This window comes from Antennarius striatus, chromosome 6, assembly GCF_040054535.1.
Source record: "Antennarius striatus isolate MH-2024 chromosome 6, ASM4005453v1, whole genome shotgun sequence".
Taxonomy (NCBI): Eukaryota; Metazoa; Chordata; class Actinopteri; order Lophiiformes; family Antennariidae; genus Antennarius; species Antennarius striatus.
The window spans coordinates 17,995,290-18,014,455 of NC_090781.1; the positions used below are offsets into that span (position 1 = coordinate 17,995,290).

At 42.4% G+C, this 19,166-nt stretch overlaps 2 protein-coding genes and 2 non-coding genes across 5 annotated transcripts; 1 reads left to right on the forward strand and 3 right to left on the reverse strand.

Annotated features, from left to right (window-relative positions):
• Window positions 1-1,070: 1,070 nt before the first annotated feature.
• clip3 (CAP-GLY domain containing linker protein 3) lies at window positions 1,071-10,490 on the forward strand. Of its 2 annotated transcripts, XM_068318168.1 has the most exons (15): window positions 1,071-1,181; window positions 2,782-3,209; window positions 3,315-3,454; window positions 3,570-3,663; window positions 3,744-3,905; window positions 4,006-4,124; window positions 4,376-4,612; window positions 4,795-4,845; window positions 4,994-5,129; window positions 5,231-5,386; window positions 5,499-5,630; window positions 5,870-5,993; window positions 6,132-6,199; window positions 6,351-6,423; window positions 6,545-10,490. In XM_068318168.1, the coding sequence occupies exons 2-15, from the start codon at window positions 2,804-2,806 to the stop codon at window positions 6,597-6,599; spliced, it is 1,953 nt and encodes a 650-aa protein (XP_068174269.1). In that variant the 5' UTR covers window positions 1,071-1,181; window positions 2,782-2,803; the 3' UTR covers window positions 6,600-10,490. The 2 variants fall into 2 exon arrangements, with proteins under 2 accessions (XP_068174269.1, XP_068174271.1); XM_068318170.1 differs by lacking the exon at window positions 4,795-4,845.
• Window positions 10,491-10,923: 433 nt separating this feature from the next.
• On the reverse strand, window positions 10,924-12,503 carry dharma. The gene is made up of 3 exons (XM_068316513.1): window positions 12,197-12,503; window positions 11,861-12,069; window positions 10,924-11,057 (listed from the first exon to the last, which is right to left on the reverse strand). The coding sequence occupies exons 1-3, from the start codon at window positions 12,501-12,503 to the stop codon at window positions 10,938-10,940; spliced, it is 636 nt and encodes a 211-aa protein (XP_068172614.1). The 3' UTR covers window positions 10,924-10,937.
• Window positions 12,504-15,038: 2,535 nt separating this feature from the next.
• On the reverse strand, window positions 15,039-15,130 carry trnar-ucu (transfer RNA arginine (anticodon UCU)). The gene is given in 2 exon segments: window positions 15,039-15,074; window positions 15,094-15,130. It is a non-coding gene; the product is annotated as a tRNA-Arg (tRNA).
• A 1,380-nt stretch (window positions 15,131-16,510) lies between these two features.
• trnat-ugu (transfer RNA threonine (anticodon UGU)) lies at window positions 16,511-16,602 on the reverse strand. Its single transcript is given in 2 exon segments — window positions 16,511-16,546; window positions 16,566-16,602. It is a non-coding gene; the product is annotated as a tRNA-Thr (tRNA).
• Between the last annotated feature and the right edge of the window lie 2,564 nt (window positions 16,603-19,166).

Consider the following 19,166-nt stretch of genomic DNA (forward strand, 5'->3'; position numbering starts at 1 on the left):
TGCTCACGGAAGGATGCAAGAGAATCAAAGGTGGGGTGGGGGTGGGAGTGGGGGGGTTCTGACACTATGTCATCAAGATGGATTTTAAAGTGCTGACTCTGACTCTGCTGGCTCCTGAAGGAGTTCACGCACATGTCGACGCAGAGACGGTGTGGGGTTCCACTCACGCCACCATGGCGGGGGATTACAGGTGCCTTGAAATTAGTGGACCGGACCAACTATCTGGACTGCTCCAGTGCCTTTAACACGACTAGCCCCCCCCCTGCAAGAGAAGCCGACCAGAATTCATGAATGGGATGGTGTCAGAACCAGAACCAGAGCCCGCTGCGGGTCGAGTGAAAGAGGCCGCATATAGACTTTACTCTCTGCTGGAGTGAGCAATCCAAGTTCTGGTCACTTTTCTCTACCTCAACTTTCTTTTTAATTGTTTTAATGTTTCTTTGGTGCTCTTTAATACATGCTTGTATTTTACTGCTACTTCTGTCTTTTACAGTGGTGTTTTGTAAGGTTGGTTTATTTATCAGGCAAATTCATACCATCACCTGACTCCAGCAAATTGTCAAATGCAGCATATGTGGCGTTTTTATTAAGCGTTTCGCAACTTTTTTTTAAATTGGGCATCAAATTTTGAATAAACTTTTACAAAAAAGTAAACGAGGTCTTGTGTTTGAAATTGCATGTGCAAAACGAATCAACAAATATTTCCTTTTTGTATTGCTATTGTATACGTTGACCACGAGGGGGCGCACAGTTGGGGGGGGAAACACGTTTGTGAACAATACTGCACCTAATAAGATTGTTTTTTTGTTTTTACGTGAAAGGTTTTTGAAAGCGGTTTTAAATACGATTTTAGAGGGAATTCAGGAAATTTTCATATTTTTTTAGGACATTTTTGCAATTTCAGAAAAAAAGTGACGCAAAATTTTTAATACTTCTCTGAATGTTTTCCTTGGGGTAAGTAGGATAGTTTCTGTTTAAAGCAGTTTTATATGTAGGTCTATATAGTGGGTTTTCGTATTGACTGAACAAGAGACGCCATTGAGCTTCAGTGACGTGAAGTGAATTAAATTAGAGAGAGAGCTGTGAGCGCAGCCGGAGAGAGACGGAGCATCAGTGTTGTTTTGGACAGCCATCAGAGAGGAGAGAGGCCCATCAGCGAACACCCAGCGGCTTGATTCCAGGTAAAAACACACCTGTCTCTCCTTTGTGACGCGCAGGTCGTGGGTTCTATTCATTCTGTCGTGTCTGATGCTGTTTGTGTGAAGATGGAGACGCTGACGCAGAGAGATGGAGAGAGGGGCGCTGTTCAAAACAAAAACAGCCTCTGTTATTCTGGGTTTCATCCGCTCACATTCGGATCTTCGACGAGCTTTGTTTTTTTTAACGTTTGTGATTTTAATATTCATATTTTAGTGTGTGTTGCCGTTTTTGTTGTGCGTGCGCGTTTTTTCATTGTTTGCAATGGGGCGTTTTTGCGCTCCCGTTCTCTACTACGCACATTGGCACAAATCACAAACGCCGCTGTTGCGGTTCGTGTCTGCTCTTATTTTATTCTTGAACGTGGTAAACATCGCTGGTGGGTTGGAGTTCGAGTTGTGTGGGAACCCGTGCGGGTCAGACCTGCGTGTTTTGTGCTATTTTATGCGTGCGGTTTGTTGTAAAATGGTGGCTGGATGGAGGAGGATGCTGCCACGGCCTCCTCTTCCTCCCCTCCTCCTCCTCTCAGAACCTGCTGGTAGCATCACATGGTTCACACACACCCAGGATCATCACAACCATCATCAGCTGTTACTATATCATCTATATCATTTTCAGTTTTATTATGATTACCCCAAATTTTCCAGTTTGGGATGAGTAAAATTATTATTACTACAGTATTTATTCTCTCTAAGAGGTGTTGACTGAAAACTCAGGAGCTTCTCGTTTATCAGTGAATGGAAATCTAAGGGAAAAAACAAAAACCTTCTGGAATGTGCATTTCTGAAACAGTTTAGTTCAATCAATCAGGTGTAGCCTTGATTTCTACACTGATGGAACCGTTCTGCAGACGTCTTCTCTGCAGGATGTTTTCATGCTTACAGATTCAGACTGACTCATTGGGTCGTCTTGCGTAACCTTTGTCACGTTTCTCCTGATGGCGTCTGCAGACCCGTTCAGGCAGGAATCGTCCAGCTGAGACCACAGACGACCACAGACGTGTTCCCATGCTTTGTTTAGGTGTGCATGTAGCTGCTGCTACAGACAGGTATTGGATGAGACGGACTGGTTGAGTATTGAACACAAAAACCAGGATCTGTCACTGATTTAAGCATTTTATCAATAATATATAAAATGTTTGAACTGATCAGAATCATTTGTTAAAATCCATTTCCAACACATGAAAACATTCATTTACCCATTTCTTCAGTTCTAATAAATGTTTTGCCTGAGAAGATGCTGGAATTTATAAATTCCCGATGGAACGTCAGCTCCCTCTCCTCCATGGAGGAGGAGATGGGTGGATGGATGGATGGATGGATGGATGATGTAGGGAGCAGCTGGATGGATGTCAGTGTCTTGTCCATTTGCTAAAGTGGAGAGTAGATTTAATCCAGTCAGCCTCTGGCAGCTAATGATGGGCATTTAGCATAGCGTTAACCTTTTAGCCGCTGCCATCATCAGCCTGAGGCTGAGGACCGGTCCAGTGTTTCTTGTTTTAACACCTTTTGAACATCCTGTGGAACCAGAACCGGTTCTATCCGTGCTCCATAGAGGGGTAACGTTCTCCTCTCGTCTCCTCAGGCCCAGCTGCAGCGTCCCCATCATGACTAAAGAGGAGAACCTGGGGTTGCAGGAGAAGGAGCGGCACGACCGGGAGGAGCAGGAGGAGGGGAGGATCCAGAGAGAGGAGGAGGAAGCGCTGACCGAGGAGGAGGATGACGACGAGGAGAAAGACGAAGAGGAAGAAGAGGACGAAGATGAGGAGGAGTATGAGCTAGAAGACGAGAGGGAGGGTGAGGAGAGGTTTGACGTAGAAGATGAAGAAGGGGACGAGCAGGGGGAGGAGCGGGAGGAAGAGGAGGACCCAGCAGCCGGTCGGGAGCAGGAGGCCGAGCCGGAGCCCGAACCAGAACCACAGCCGGTGTCGGAGTACCAGAGTCCGGTTCACGAGCCCCGGAGAAGAGCCATGGTGCACCCCTCCGCCCAGGCCCCCCTGCCCCAAGACTACAGTACGTCATACCACCTTAAATACACACCGCTTCAGTCGCAACCCCTAAAACACCTGTCTTTTATCCTCTGACCTCTGACCTTTTCTCGCCCCGGTCCATCTCCAGCCTTCACCTTCTTCGACCCTAACGACCCGGCCTGCCAGGAGATCCTCATGGACCCCCGGACCAGCATCCCGGAGCTGTTCGCCATCGTGCGTCAGTGGGTCCCTCAGGTGCAGCACAAGATCGACATCATCGGCAACGAGGTGAGACGCAAACTCATAATGGACGGGTGGAGCGGGGAGGAGGTTTTTTTCTCTTCGTTTGTAAATCAGTCTCTCTCGCTTCTTGTCTTTCATGAACGCCTGTCTTCACTCTCAGATCCTGAAGCGTGGTTGCCACGTGAACGACCGCGACGGTTTGACCGACATGACGCTGCTTCACTACAGCTGTAAGGCTGGAGCGCACGGAGTCGGTGAGTCCGTCAGTGGATCCGATCGATCGACCGATAGGTTTTGGAATCCGTTCTTCAGTCTGATGGTCACGTGTCTGCAGGCGACCCGGCGGCGGCACTGCGCCTCAGTGCTCAGCTTATCTCTCTGGGCGCCGACGCGAGTCTGAGGAGCCGCTGGACCAACATGAACGCTCTGCACTACGCCGCCTATTTCGACGTTCCGGAACTGATCAGAGTCCTGCTGAAAGCGTCAAAGCCCAGAGGTACAATCCTAAAACATCACAATGTGCATCGCACAACGACTTCAGACTCAAAGACTCGTCCTCTTCCTCTCCTCTTCTTCCTCGTCTTCCTCTTCTTCAGTGCTGAATTCCACCTGCAGTGATTTCCATTACGGTACGGCGCTACACATTGCTGCCTCCAACCTTTGTCTGGGTGCCGTCAAATGTCTCCTGGAGCACGGAGCCAACCCCTCAGTCCGGGTGAGAACCGCCAACTGTTGTTATTCTGGAGGAACTAAAGGTGCATTATGTACCTTTGTTGACATCATACCCTGAATAAAGAATGTTCAAGAATGATTTTTATAACTAACACGTTTGCCCCACGCTCTCCAGAGATACTTAGCAGTAATTCAAGACAGAACGAGATTATCCATCCGAGATGTCTCCTTTTAGTCCCTGCTGAGACTTGACCCCTCCTGGGGACTCTAATAGTCTTCTCTGTCTCCCTGCAGAACGATAAGGGCCTGGTCCCCGCCGATGTGGTTCCTGACCCCATGGATATGAGTTTAGATAAGGCCGAGGCCGCCATGGTGGCCAAAGAGCTGAAGCAGCTCCTGCTGGACGCCGTCCCTCTGAGCTGCAATCTTCCCAGAGCGACTCTGCCCAACTATGATAACATCCCAGGGAACCTGATGCTGTCCTCACTGGGGATGAAGTTGGGAGACCGGGTCCTGCTGGATGACATGAAGGTCAGAGGCCTGAAAAGTTGGTTCTATAAGCGGCTGATGTTTAATTGAGCCGTGAGGTTTGGTGTTGAGAACGGTCGAACCGTTAGGCTCAAAGTGCAGTTTGACTAAAAGGAAGTAGCGCCCAGTTTAGCCAGTGGTGTGAATCCTGTTTGCGCTCTGAACAGTGTGTTCTCACTGTGTAGCTCCAGAGAGACCAGAGCAGAGACGACAGCCCGCCTGCAAACCTCAAACAGGTTGGTGGGACCAGGCGCCGGCTCATAGAGACTCAAGAACTGACCTGCACTTCCTGTCACATGACTAATTAAGCCCTGTTCAGCTTCAGTCCGTCTGCAGAGGTTTGCCTTCTTTTCTGTGAGCTTCATTCATCTGCGTTGGTTTCAGAGTGGGACGCTGAGGTTTTGTGGGACCACGGAGTTCGCCAGCGGGCAGTGGGTCGGCGTGGAGCTGGACGAGCCAGAGGGGAAGAACGACGGCAGTGTTGGGGGTGTCCGCTACTTCATCTGCCCTCCTAAGCTAGGTAACAGCTGCTACCGGTACTCTCTTGGGAAATAAAATAGAAGAGCTGTCATACTGAGAGAGAGAGGCTCATCAGATGGTGATGGTGTTTCTGCCCGGTAGGGATTTTTGCCCCGGTGTCAAAGATCTCTAAGGCTGTGGATCTGACGTCATCATCCGTCACCTCCACCCCCAGAACCCCACGCATAGACCTGGCATCCCGCCTGGCTGGGAAGACCAAGAAGGAGAAGGAGAAGAAGGAGAAGGAGAGAGAGAAAGGTTTGCTTATGTCAGACATTTCTCTGAACCCAGATTTGGTGATTTGTCTGAACCATGTTTGTATAATTTCTGGTCGTTCATGTCTCTGAGAGTTTGTTCTGTGATTCCTCAGCCCAGAAGAAGAAGTCTTCAGTTGCCAGTCTGGATCCGGAGGGACTGAATGTGGAAGTTGGAGATCATGTCCTGGTGGCCGGACAGAAAAACGGCATTGTGCGCTTCTACGGCAAGACCGATTTTGCTCCAGGTCTGTTTAACTTGCCTTTACATTAGCATGCTAGCTGTGTGTTTATCGGTTGCATAACTCACCGGCTTTTTAGAATGACTGTACCGACGTGGCCAACATAACTTTGGCTCAAAGGCAAGGCAAGCTGAGCATCAAGTTGATTTCGATTGGACGCTTGCTTTTCTCTTTACCTATTGGTCGCATTTATTTTGCGCAGCAGGGAAGATTATCCAATCTTTATGCCGCTAACATTTTTGCAGGTTACTGGTTTGGTATCGAGTTGGATCAGCCGACTGGAAAACACGACGGCTCTGTGTTTGGTGTCCGCTACTTCAGCTGCCTGCCCAAATATGGAGTGTTTGCTCCGCCCTCCCGCGTCCAGAGGTAAGGTCCAGACGTGCAGGGCAGGGGTACAGAGGTTCCAGGTGCAAGAAAAACTGGGATTTTTCTGTTTTATTTAAAAGGTTGAGTTACTTGTCTTTGTGATACATAAAGAGACTGTTGTTGTTCCTGTTTCGTCAGAATCGGAGGGCCTAAAGACGGCTCACAGAACGACAAATCCATGGTGAAGAAAGTCCACCAGGTCACCAGTAAGTGTTCAGTCTTTACACCAAAATACACCTTTCTTTTTACTTGCTGTCCTGGCGTTTCTTTCTCTGGTATTGGTTCTGAACAGAACACAGTGTCCACCAGTGATGTCGTCTTTGTGCTGCAGCACTAACAGACTCTTTGTGTGTTCAGTGTCACAGCCCAAGCGTAACTTCAACACGATGCGTTCTCCTAAAGACCTGACCTCTGAGAACTCCATGTCCAGGTGAGAACAGAGAACCAAGACTTGAATGGAGCATTTTCCACATCTTGATTCAGATTTTTGTTTTACATTAAACCTCAACTTTCTCAACTCCTCTTCCTCCTCCCACCTTCCTCTCCTCCAGGTTGCTGTTCTGCTGTTGGTTTCCATGGATGCTGCGTGCCGAGATGCAGTCTTAACCTCCTTCCCTCTCCTCTACTCCTTCTTCAGATCGACCTCTCTGCTCTCCCTTCGTCACTGTTTACTTTTTGCTTCCCTCTCTCTTCAGACTTTTGCTGTTGTGAGTCTTGTTGTGAAAACCCGTCCCTCTTCTTTATCTTACTCTCAGCTCAAATCCTTCTAATTTAGTTGTTCTATAGCAAAATCTATAGTGCCTTGTATCCGATCAAAACGTCCTACATTCCTTTAACCAACAGAGTATCCACCTCTGATGAAGTAACTCCCCTAAAATACTATTATTTGTTGGATAAGCTCTCATTGTTGCGTCCCAGCTTGTGTCCATCCAAGTTGCGTCTTCATTTGAAGCCTGACATCAGTTTGTGCATCTACAAATAATGCAGTTCACAAAACTGCAAGGAAACATCTAAGTACTGGCAAAGCTTGGAACTCCATCCCGTACCTGTGACCTTATCTGTAGTGCATTTTGTAGACATTCATAGCGTGTCTGTCATGCTTGATGACCACCTGTACTGCTTTTAAGAGGTTTTTATCTGATACGCACCACCCATCCACCGGAAATAGAAATATTTTATTAGCTTGGAATAATTACTGAAAATATTTAGACATATCTATACCAAAAATATATTAACTTGTTTCTGGCTCTCGTCTGACCCATGCACAGAATTTAGGCAAAAATGGTTCATAAATTTTCAACCCAACATGTAGAACTGTAGATATAACTCATTATAAATGCTTTATAATCAGTTGTGAATGCTCCCACGATGCACGAAAGCTCCAGACGTACAGAATTTCTAGATCCATCCAGGTATTTAGCATCAACTGCGGGGCAAAACTCTGCTGTAAAAAAATGTCAGTTTAATTCAAAGCAGCTTTGAGCTGGAGATATTCATGACTGAGCTTCTCCACTCAGAGAACTGTTGTTACGCATGTGACAGTTAACATTTAAATCAGAAACTACCTGTGACACCTGCATGCTTTAACCTCAGTTGAACTACTAGAGTCCTGTATCAGTTTTAATCGGATCCTTATCATTTAGACTTTAATAGATGAAATACTCTCCTTAGATATTATAGTAACTGAACATCTTAGAATAAATGTTATTGATAAGCACTTCACTAAATACAAGCATTACCCATGTAGTTAGAGGTAGAATACAGTATATTATAGTCTAATAAAGAGCTACTATCATAATCTGTTGTTCACCAAAAAGTGCTAAAAGACCCAAAACAAAGACTTTGTTTGATGCAAAGTAAAAATGTGTTTTCAGCCCCACAAAATGTCGATTTACGTCTTAATTTACTGTCAATCAGTAATAATCAACTCCATCAATACTCTCCATCTTTTTAAATTAAAAAAAAATCTCTGCTGACAGATGTTTTCAAAAGTTCCTCTCTCCTTTTTCCTTCCCCCTCATCTCTCATCCTTCTTACTCCACTTAAATACGACGTCAGTACGTTTTTGTGAAACGTGACCAAACGAGAAAACAGTTAATCTACGTGTGTACTTGATGTTCAGATCTCTCAGCAATATTTAAGCAGTGTTGACCTCTGTGTGGAAACGGTTCCTGTGTCGATGTTTCACGCTGTAAAACACCACAGCAAAGAGATGAACACTCGAATGGCCGAGGCCACCGGTGAAGGTGGAGATTCTAAAAAAAAAAAGTTTTTATTTTAGAAAATTTACCCCAAGCTACACATGGCAACTGCAAGGTGCATGCTTTTATTTTGAAGATTAGGAAAACCTTCCTTGCTAAAATAAATCTAAATAAATCAGTTGCATCTAAGAGTTTGTCAAAAAATTGAATGTGATTTCACAGTAAAAATGGTGAAATAGCTATTTTTAATCATCAGAATTAAGAAAATTAAAAATTTTTTTGCAATTTTTAGTTTTTTTTTTCATCTTTCGAAAAATGTTGCCAATTTTGTGTTTGTAAAAAAATCCTGGAATTAAAGCTGTTCTCGACATTTGAAATTGTAAAATCCTTGAGTTTCCACTCAGGTCGTGTCAGAACTGATCCCTGGTCAGTCGAAACCCCACGGCCTCGGCCAATCAGACACTTTGTTGTTGCTCTTGCTCACTGCTGTCGGTAATCGTTCTTTTTGTGCCTGTGGAATCTGTTTCACAATTATACTAATGATCACTACAGCGCCTTCATCATCGGGTGTTTGTCGTCAGACCGAAGCAGTACTTCACTCAATTCTTAAGCTTTGTCACAAGCTGGCAGACGAGTCAGGTGATCAGAGTACAGAGCATTTGGAACTCGGTTTCCCATTATAATCAGCTGCTGCTTAAGAAACTGAATATACAATAAGAGGGGGGACAGGGTGGCTAGAATTCATTTAACAAGGGCAAACGTTCCCTTAAAATCTGAAGAAATTGCTGGCATTTCCTAAAAACCTCATGCCTGCAGCAAATTTCAACATCACAGTCCCCTAAAAGTTATTATATGATGTTTCTGCAATGTAAACCTTTGTTCAGAGATGAGAAATGTTGCACATTCCGTGGAAACATTAAATAAACTCAAGGTCAGCAACATTTGTGTCGTTTAGATAATATGTAGATGACTCATTGCTTTACTTTCCTGCACTGACGCTGTTGACTACTTTCACCTTCTATCCCACCCAACATGGATGTTGATTTAAGTATCTCATGTTGTAGTTAATAGTGTCGCACACAGAAAATGTGTAGATACAAATACACTTCTTTGGTATGTCAGGGTCTGTTGACTCAGTGGATCGCAGTGATGGTGAGGTTCGTCTTTGTACAGTTAACGTACAGTACAGTCAATATATCCCAGTGGAGCCTCTGGAGGCTTGAACATAATGCTTTTCCAGCTATGTAAATGTGGAGTTCTCTCTAATTTGACCACAAGGTGTCACTAGTGAGTGAATTATCTCACAACAAGCAAACCTTTCCATAACCTTGTCTTCTTTGTTTGCTCCATACTGGAACTCTGTAGTGTAAAACCCACTGTAGAAACTTTGCATCCATGTCAAAATTTAGCTAACCTTTTATTGCTCATTTAAACATGTCAAGAACTGCAATATAAACTTATTACAGCTCTTGTCAGAAAATCTTAGACAAATTTGAAAAACAAAGAATTTGGGCAGCGATGAGATGTACTGAGACCTCAAATTGTCGAATAACACTCCCAGGTTTAGGAAAGAATGTCCTGAGTTGTTTGATAAACAAAAATTTGTCTAATTTTGAAATTAAAGACATTTTATACAGTGTACACACCCTGGGAATGTGATCTTTATCTTGGATTTTACTCTTTAATGTTAATGAAGCATCAAATCCCCCAAATAAAACCCTAAAGCTCCAAAAACGTTCCAGCCAGTGGAAGTCTTCAATCTGCAGTGGACTAGATCTTAGCAGGATTGTGTTTCTGCAGTGTCTCTCTGTAAATGTCCTTTAAGTAACATCTGAGAGGACGTCAATGAAAACCTAATGGATGATTGAGTGATTGATCATCAGACATTCACAATCACTGGTTATGTCCTCAATAACCTATCGGTGTATGTGTCTGAGTAAATACTGAACTCATCCTAGTATAAACTAACTCAGCACTGGTTGTCTTAGCATTAAGAATATAGCCTATATTTTGATAACTTCACTAAGTGTACTTTTTGTTCTCCGGTTTTATAGTGTGTGTGTTACTTTGTGCTGGGTTTCAGTCCATGTGTGTGAGTAACTCCTGGTTTTTATGGCGTGTGGAGCTGACTGATGTTGAAGGGGAAACGGGAGGAAGAATGTCGGCGTCCTCATCCTCACAGATACTCACTGCATGCTCTCTCTCTGGAACCTTCAGTATTTTTTCAATATGTGTATCTACTTATCATCAGCATGGAAGTGCTCCTAATGACTACAACTCTATGAATATAATAAAGAATTTGATGTTTTTCTATCTCTGTCCAGTTCTTTGACTCTCAGAAAACAGAAAAAAAGTTTTGTTGTTTGAAATTAACTGTTTATTCACTTTAATTTCATTACATCTTAACATGAACTGAAAACAAGCTGCATATTTACAGTTAATTAAGAATAATAAAATGCAACAAAAGCTGGAAATCATGATTTTATTTGTTGATAAAATTAAATTACTCCCATCTATTAAGTAATGCTTGTGTTTAAAAATCGACTCAGTGTTTAATACAATGAGGAAGTTACAAATCTGAAAAAATTAAAACCAGGAGTAGAGAATAAACGTTTAAAAAAAATTAAGATCCAATATATCAGCTGCCTCTGAATGCATCATCTCTGATGCTGGTTCAGCCTGATGACCTTTGACTTCTGGCTCCATCCACGTGGCTGATCAGCAGGTGGAGCATCACTCCAGCTCAGAGGAAGGAGGCGAAGAGGCTCTTGTCTCCTCGGGCGCTGCGGGCAGGAGAGGCCGGCTTGACCTTTGACTCGTTGCTCTTCTGCTTCCTCCTGGCTCTGCGGTTCTTAAACCAGACCTTGAAACAGAGAGAGATGTCAGCATCATGGTCATGTAGCATTAGCAGGAAAAATGTTATTCATCTGCAAGAATAGCATCAATGGAAATTTACATTTTTATTAGAAAATTTGAAGCTTTTAGCTCAGTGATTAAAGATATTTTCACTGTCGCTGGTTTCATGTGAAACTCCTGTTTTCTCATACTTCAAATTTCTTTTAAATCGAACAATCTGCAACTGACAAATAGATGAAAATATAAAAAAGAAAGAAAAATAAAAGAAAGCATTTTCCACATGAGTTTAATAGTATTCCTACCATGTGCTGGCGATGCGTTCGGGGATGATTACGGTCATCTTGTCTTCAAGAAAAATGGATGGGTGGTTTATAGTATTTGGGTGATAATTATGGAATCATTGAATATTTTATTTCTTTAAAAACTAGGCTTGATTTGTAGAAATTAGAACCTCACATCGCAGAGCGCACAGTCCTGACGATGCGCGCAAGTTCTGTTGGGAGACTGTCAAGGTAAAGTTGCGATTTTGAGAAAATAAAAGAAATCTTGGATCTGGTTGAACTCTAAGACGAACCTCTTAATGGGGTCTATTTTGCCCTGAGATTGGACTGGTGTCCAATAGTTGTTGTTTTAGACAAAAAAAATGATTAAAAAACAACATTCTCGGCGGTTGTAAATATAAACTCCTCCCCTGGTAGGTGTGTGTGCGCCATGCGTAAAATGTAACCTGGACAACTTTTACGCATGCAGGAGAGGTTTTACGCGTTAAGCCCACGTGGTCTACAGTTAACCCCATCGTGCCGGACTCACCCTGACGACCTCCTCGCTCAGCCCGGTGCTCATCGCCACTTGGGCGCGCGCCTCCACCGTCGGGTAGTCGGTGCGCGCGAACAGCGCCTCGAGCTTCTTGGTCTGACTGTCGATGAAGACGGTCCTCATCCGGGCCCTCTGCCGAGGCAGCGGCTGGGCCGCCGGCCCGGCCTGGTGGTAACCATGGAAACGTGGCAAATGCTGACAGTCTGGAAAAAGAATAATAAAAATGTTAAAACCAATTGCACATATAAATCTTATATTACTTAAGTTGTTTGGTTGAATAGTTTTTCAAGTTGAAACAAGAATTTGAAATACACCCCGGAGCTGAAGTACCTGTGGGCTCCTGGGTGTTGATGTACACATAAACCCCGGGGATTGGGTAAATGTTGGGGTGCCCGTTGTGGAATCCTGACCCGTACGGGTAAAACTCCTCTCCGAAGCCCATTTCTCGGTTCAGCCGCAGACTGGGCGCCAGAACAGGGAGCGGTGCTGGAATTCCGAGGTTCCTGGGGGCCACTCTGAATCCCCTGTAGGGTCCATGGGGATTCTGCTCCTGTGGGAATTCCACCGGCGGCTTGAATCCGACCTGCGGGGACAGGATGCGATCGATGCTGAAGTCCGAAATTCTTCCTCCGTTCATGGTTCGAATGGAGCTGCTGCTGAGGCCTCTGAGGGCCGGACGCGACGCGGGGTCCAGTTTTAAGGGACAGCCATCAAACACCGGCCGACTCGTTAATGTGATAACGACTGATGTGAATTCAGCGTTTGATGGTCTGAGTTCAGAGACACCAGAAGTCTGGATGTTTGGTTTGACATCTTGAACTCTTTGAGCTGCCGATGAGCGTGAATGGAGAACTGAAGACGTCTCATCTATTTTAATGTTAATGATCACATCACTTCAAACGGACACACTGCGCGGATTAAATAATAATTTTATCTTAATGGGTTTCTGTTTAGGCCTTTAATCTGCTGACTCACTTCTTGAGGGATGGCCCTGTCATGTGATACTTTACGGGAAATATTTTTTATACCGAATTTTCGGACACATTTATATTATGAAGAATGACTGATCTGTAATACACTATATGTTGTTATATGTTGTTTGAAAGAAATATGCTGCAGCGCGTCTGTTGGCCTGTAGATGTCGCCATCAGTGCTTGCTGCAACAATCAGAAACCTTCACTCACATAAACAGGATTTAATAAATCTGCGGATAATTATTAATTATTACAATTGATTATGATGGAAAAGTCATGGATGGAAGACGGTATCAGATCCTTAACATCAGCACAAGAATTAAAATTACTCTGAAAAACTGCAATGCAAGTAGAAGTGTGTCCATTTATCAACTACGTGTACTTCAACTCCTCCATATTCCCTGTGCTTTACAGCTGCTGGTTGTAAACATTTATTTACTTTATGACATATTTTCCTCATTTACTCATGCTTGTTGATTATTGTTTCATATTATTATTATTATTATTAGTAGTAGTAGTAGTAGTAGTAATAGTAGTAGTAATAGTAGTAGTAGTAGTAGTATTAACACATTAGAATAATTTCCTCAAATAAATTCTGATATATTTCACGTGTTTAGAGTTTATCTAATTTACTTTTCCTCCATTTTTACTGTTTGATGTTTCCACACTCCGGTTTCACTGTAATTTGAGAAGTAACTCAAACAGTCAGGCAACTATAAAGGAAAAAAATAAGTGTTTTGAAAGTGGAAGTATAAAAGAGAAAGAATGGCACTATTAATGTGAAGTATGTCTTTAACATCACGTTAATAACCGGTAGTTATTTACATTCACTTCAAAGGAACACTAAAGGAACTGTTCTGTGGTTCTGATAAGGCGTGAAGGTTCTAAACCACAAACATCTGAGGGTCTCCCAGTGGAACCAGTGAGCCTGTATTGATCTGGATCAATCAGATCAAACATTTAGATCACAAAGAATTGTTCTCACTTCAAACTTCAAACAGGTCGCAGAGATGAAACAGACATGCTGTCCACACAGAGGAATCTACTCTGTTATTGTTTAAACTACATGTTATTTATTACTGAGGTATATAATAAATATGTAAAATTTAATTTAAATACACTGTAATATAAATACAGTATAAATACATATATGAGGTGTAAAATAACTTTTATTCTTTTGCGCTATAATTTCTGCTTCACTAACGATTTGTTTATTTTAAATGAAGGAAATACAAAGATCAACATGATTTAATTTGATATTTAATTTTATAAGATTTTAAGTCACAGAATGTGTAAGGTTTGAAAGATTAAGCATAAAACCAATAAACATAAATATGCCCCTGTACCAGTTTTTCTGGATTTGATCTTTTGAAGTGAGATCAATGGAAGAATGACCACAGATCAATAGGTGTCTTTACTCTGAAGATCCTGTAATGTGATCGATCATAAACAAAGCAGGAGACTGGATATCAATGAGCAGAACAACAGATGTAGATTTATTTAAGAGGACAGACTCCTAATGAGGAGGATCAATAACATCACAGCAACAGCAGTTTGTTCAATATCAGGAAGTTTCTGCTTGGCAGGAGTCAGCTCATAAAAACTCCACGTTAAACAAGTGTAGAAGTATTATTTAAGTTTATTACTGAAGTGGGGAATTCAAAATTTGTCATAAAGGGTTCAAAGAAATTCAGAATTATTCAAAAATAATTTTTTAATAAATAAATGTAAAGAAGGAATTCTACAAATGGATTCTTCTTTTAATCGATGTGATTTTTTTGGTTACTAAGTTGTTTCTTTTATTTCCACACTTTTTATCTAATTATTCTTTTTTATTTTATCATGTCTGTTGTTTTGATTTACATGTAAATTGCAAACTCTTAAATCAAACAAAATATCTTAAAAATCAGTTTTTATGTGGAGAAGAAATAGATCAGGACTCTGGTTGATCTGGTTTTATACATCTTTCTTTACATTGAATATTTGTTAGTCATGAAACATACCTTAATCTTCCTGTTCTTCCTCTTTCTTTTCTCTCTCCTTTCTGTCTTTTATTTTATTCAGTCCTACTGATTGTTCTGTTCCTGAGTGAAGGTGCAGAGAAATTAATTCAAAATTATATTACTCTGGACAAATAGAACTGATCACGCCTTTTGTTGATTTGCAGCTCAGTTTCACCAAGACCGAGAAATAAAGTTCGACTCTGGTGGGACTCGAACCCACAACCTTTGAATCACTTCTCACGTGTTATACTAGAAGTCCAATGCGCTATCCGTTGCGCCACAGAGCCACTTGTACACAGGATAAAGTTGCGTGGTCTCTTCATGGCCCACGGATTTCTGACACTCAAAATCTGGATTCACGTTACAATTGAACATTTTCAGAATATTTAAAAGTGGATATAAAGTGATTTTAACACATCAAAAAAGACGCATAAAAAACGGGGAACCTTGGCGAAGAGAAGGAATGGAGAATTTGAGGTTGAAGTGAAAGGAACAAAAAGGAGAAGGAGGAGGCGAGAGAAAGTATTAAAGTCTGCTTCCCAATCAGGGGTTGGTGTATGAAACCTGCAGAGGATGACTCACCTCATCCTCTGCAGGTGAACATTGGTTTTATTCTGCTGCTGCCTGGGTTCCGTCTCAAGCTCAACGACCTCCATCAGAACCGTTTGAGTTAACCGATTGAAAAGGAGGCAACTGTTCGGTTAAAACCGAACCTGAAAGGTTTACGTCTTTTATTGAATGATTAACTGATCCGTTTTGAGGCGGATATCAGAACAGACGATTAAAGAAAACGAGCAGAGCCTCCAGGCGCAGCTGCAGTTAGCTAGTGTGACCAGCAGGGGGGGCCAAAGGCGGCAGACAGACACACAGTCCGCTTAAAGCCATTATGTAACCTCACTGTCCTCCTTGTGCTCCGTCTCTTTCATCTTTCCTCAACTCATCTTTCACCCCCCCCCTCCGTCACACTCTCTTCTTCTTCCTCAGTGTGACTCTTCATCTCTTCTTCACAGCTGTTTGCAGCAGCGATGCCGTGACGTGACGAGGAAAGACACTCCAGTCATTAGACAACAGTACGCCCTTCACTGCGATTCACTCACACACACACACACACACACACACACACACACACACACACACACACACACACACACACACACACACACACACACACACACACACACACAGTCGACAGCAGGAATTAATCCACACACTAAGCCTCCCCCCCCCCCGCTGGGCTCTTCATCACCTGAGGCGGTACAGAAGTCTTCCTCTGAATAATATGATCTCTCTCCAGGCTCAGATGGATCCGCCCGTCTCCGCTCCTTCTGATGAATCAAACGCACCCTGAGGTGCTGAGCTGCGTTCCCACCGGAGACGCACCGGCGGGACGCGCTGAATAACAAACCCCGTTCAGCAGACGGAGCTTCACGGAAACGTCTCTCGGTATTATTTGAGTGATCCATCCTGTCTGCGTCTCAGATCGAAGCCCATTGGCTGATGCGGTTCGGTGCCAAAAGCATAGTGATCAATGGAAGCGATTTGATGACGTCACATTAAGTCTATCTGTGGCGGTATCTGGTGTTTATCCTAAATGCTTTAATTTTTAACAGACATGACGAATTATTAAGAGATGAATAAATCAGAGAGCACACGTCATTCACACAGTTGGACTCTGGTGGGACTCGAACCCACAACCTTTGAATCTCTTCCATTGAGGTTATCTACAAGTCCAACGCGCTAACCATTACGCCACAGAGCCACACCCTCTGTCCAGGTGACGTGTTCGTCAGGTATCTTACATGTTAAACACGTTCTGTGACTTTAAGGCTGACGTCACCTGTAGCGCACGAGGCCAAAAGAAGCACTAAAAGACATCTGGTTTTCCCACGGCACAGAGCACTCTGCTGGAGTCAGCACTCTTAAAAACTCTTTCAGTGGATCTGTACTACACTCAGACAGCGATTCTTTAGGTCACTATGTTTGCCTTGTGCTTAAGTACCTTGATGTTACCTTAATTACTGTTAACATATATGGATATAACACCAAACCTGAGAACGACAAACTTCTTCATTCCATAGAGAGGCGACTTGACTTTTTGTTATCGAGATTCCCAAATTCTATCCTTTTAATTGGCGGTGATTTCAATATTGCCTTGGATAATGCTGTTGATAGATGGCCCCCTAGACAGCCCTCCCCCCTTAATTTGAATCTTAAGGCATTCATGCAGAAATTTGATGTTATAGATGTATGGAGAGAGAAATTTCCAGACGAAAGAACCTTTTCATGGAGCAACAGGTCAGGCTCAAGACAATCACGTATTGATTTCTGGTTATTATCCAGCTTTGTTGAAAAAGAGAAGATCACAGTTAAATTCCTTGCTACACCCTTAACTGATCATAGAGCAATTCATATTAATATCCAACTTTCTACTACAGACAATGTACCACTCAGATCTTCATACTGGAAATTAAACTACTCTTTGTTAGAGCATGATGCAGTTAAATCTGAAATCTGTAAATTGATTTCACATTTCTGGAACAAGGCTGATAGAGAAAAATTGTACAACACCAATTGGGAACTGTTCAAATTTGAAGCAGGTAAATTCTTAAGAAGATATGGGTCGTCAATTTCTAAATCTAAAAGAGCAGAGGAAGAAGAAATTATAACAAAAATCACCTCATTCTTTCAAAGACCCCCTGATGAAATCACTGAAGAGGATAGACTTAATTTTTTAGACCTGCAAAAAAAATTAGATGACATTTATCGTCGCAAGGCAGAAGGTGCATTTATTAGGTCCAGGAAGAGATGGTTAGAAGAAGGGGAACAAAATTCAGCGTATTTTTTTAGGCTTGAAAAACTGCGTGCTAAAACCAACTCCATCCATCAATTAAATATAAATGGCGTCATAACTGACGATGCTAAACTAATCTCAAACTATTGCTGTAATTTTTATAGCAACCTTTATAGCTCACAATACAACCAAGAGCAGGCCTCTTTATTCTTAGACTCAATTAAAGACTTACGCATCCTCAGTACTGTGGATAAGGACTTTTGTGACACCTTTTTTACTGTAGAAGAAGTCTCTGATGCCATTGCTGCTCTTAAGAAGAACAAATCACCAGGAAGTGATGGTTTAACCGCAGAATTTTACAAAGCCTTTTCAACACATTTAGCCCCTTTTCTTCTACAGGTTTTCTTAGAAAGCATAGGAAAAAATGCCCTTCCTCCTAGTCTCACTCAAGGTCTTATAACCTTAATTCCAAAATCTAAAAAAGATGTGCTGTCTCTCGATAATTGGAGACCCATATGTTTACTCAACAATGACTACAAAATTGTGGCCCTTATTCTCGCCAAAAGAATTAAAGAGGTCTTAGATACAATAATAGATGAGACTCAGTCGGGTTTTATGAGAAATAGACATATATCTAACAATATTAGACTCGTCCTAGACATCCTTGACTATTCTGAGTTGATTTCTGATGAAAGTTTTGTCCTCTTCCTTGATTTCTATAAGGCCTTCGATACGATTGAACACCAATTCATCTTTCGCTGCTTAAAGATGTTGGGTTTTGGTGATTTTTTTTGCACGGCTATTAAGACTCTGTATGCCAACGGCAACAGTTCAATCAAAATGAAAAATGGCACGACTCCAAGGTTTAACTTGAAACGAGGCATCCGCCAGGGATGCCCCATCTCCCCCTACCTCTTCTTACTCTGTACTCAGATTCTCACGAACCATATCACTAACAGTGTAGTGCAAGGAATCTCTATAGCTGACAAAACTGTTATTATCAGCCAACTGGCTGATGACACTACTCTCTTCCTAAAAAATGCTAACCAAGTCCCCGTTGCTCTTCATGTAATTAATGACTTCTCTAAGGCCTCTGGCCTATGCCTTAATCTGAATAAATGTGAGCTATTAGCTGTTAAAAATAGTAACGCAAATTCCATTTGTAATATTCCTGTCAAAGAGGAAGTCACTTATTTAGGGCTCTTGATCTCTAAAAACCAGAATTCGAGATGTATTTTGAACTTTGACCCGATCATTCAAAAAACCAAAGTTAAACTAAATCAGTGGTTGCAGAGGGACCTGTCCCTTAAAGGCAGAGTCCTTCTCACTAAAGCTGAAGGTATTTCTCGGCTCACCTATGCAGCTCTCCCCATACATCTGGATAATAAAACTATCAGAAATATTGACCGTTTACTTTTTGATTTTATTTGGAAAAATCGTACACATTATATCAAGAAAGGAGTTGTTATGAACGACTATGAACATGGGGGGCTTAACTTCCTAGATTTTGCTACTCTTAATAATACATTTAA

Coding starts and splice junctions, on each gene's coding strand:
- dharma (XM_068316513.1), bottom strand. CDS start 12,503: ATGAACGGAGGAAGAATTTCGGACTTCAGCATCGATCGCATCCTGTCC. Junction 12,070..12,196: donor CAACACCCAGGAGCCCACAG/GTACTTCAGCTC, acceptor TTCTTTTTCCAG/ACTGTCAGCATTTGCCACGT. Junction 11,058..11,860: donor TGAGCGAGGAGGTCGTCAGG/GTGAGTCCGGCA, acceptor CTCTGTTTCAAG/GTCTGGTTTAAGAACCGCAG.
- clip3 (XM_068318168.1), top strand. CDS start 2,804: ATGACTAAAGAGGAGAACCTGGGGTTGCAGGAGAAGGAGCGGCACGAC. Junction 3,906..4,005: donor GAAAGCGTCAAAGCCCAGAG/GTACAATCCTAA, acceptor CCTCTTCTTCAG/TGCTGAATTCCACCTGCAGT. Junction 5,631..5,869: donor CAAGACCGATTTTGCTCCAG/GTCTGTTTAACT, acceptor ACATTTTTGCAG/GTTACTGGTTTGGTATCGAG.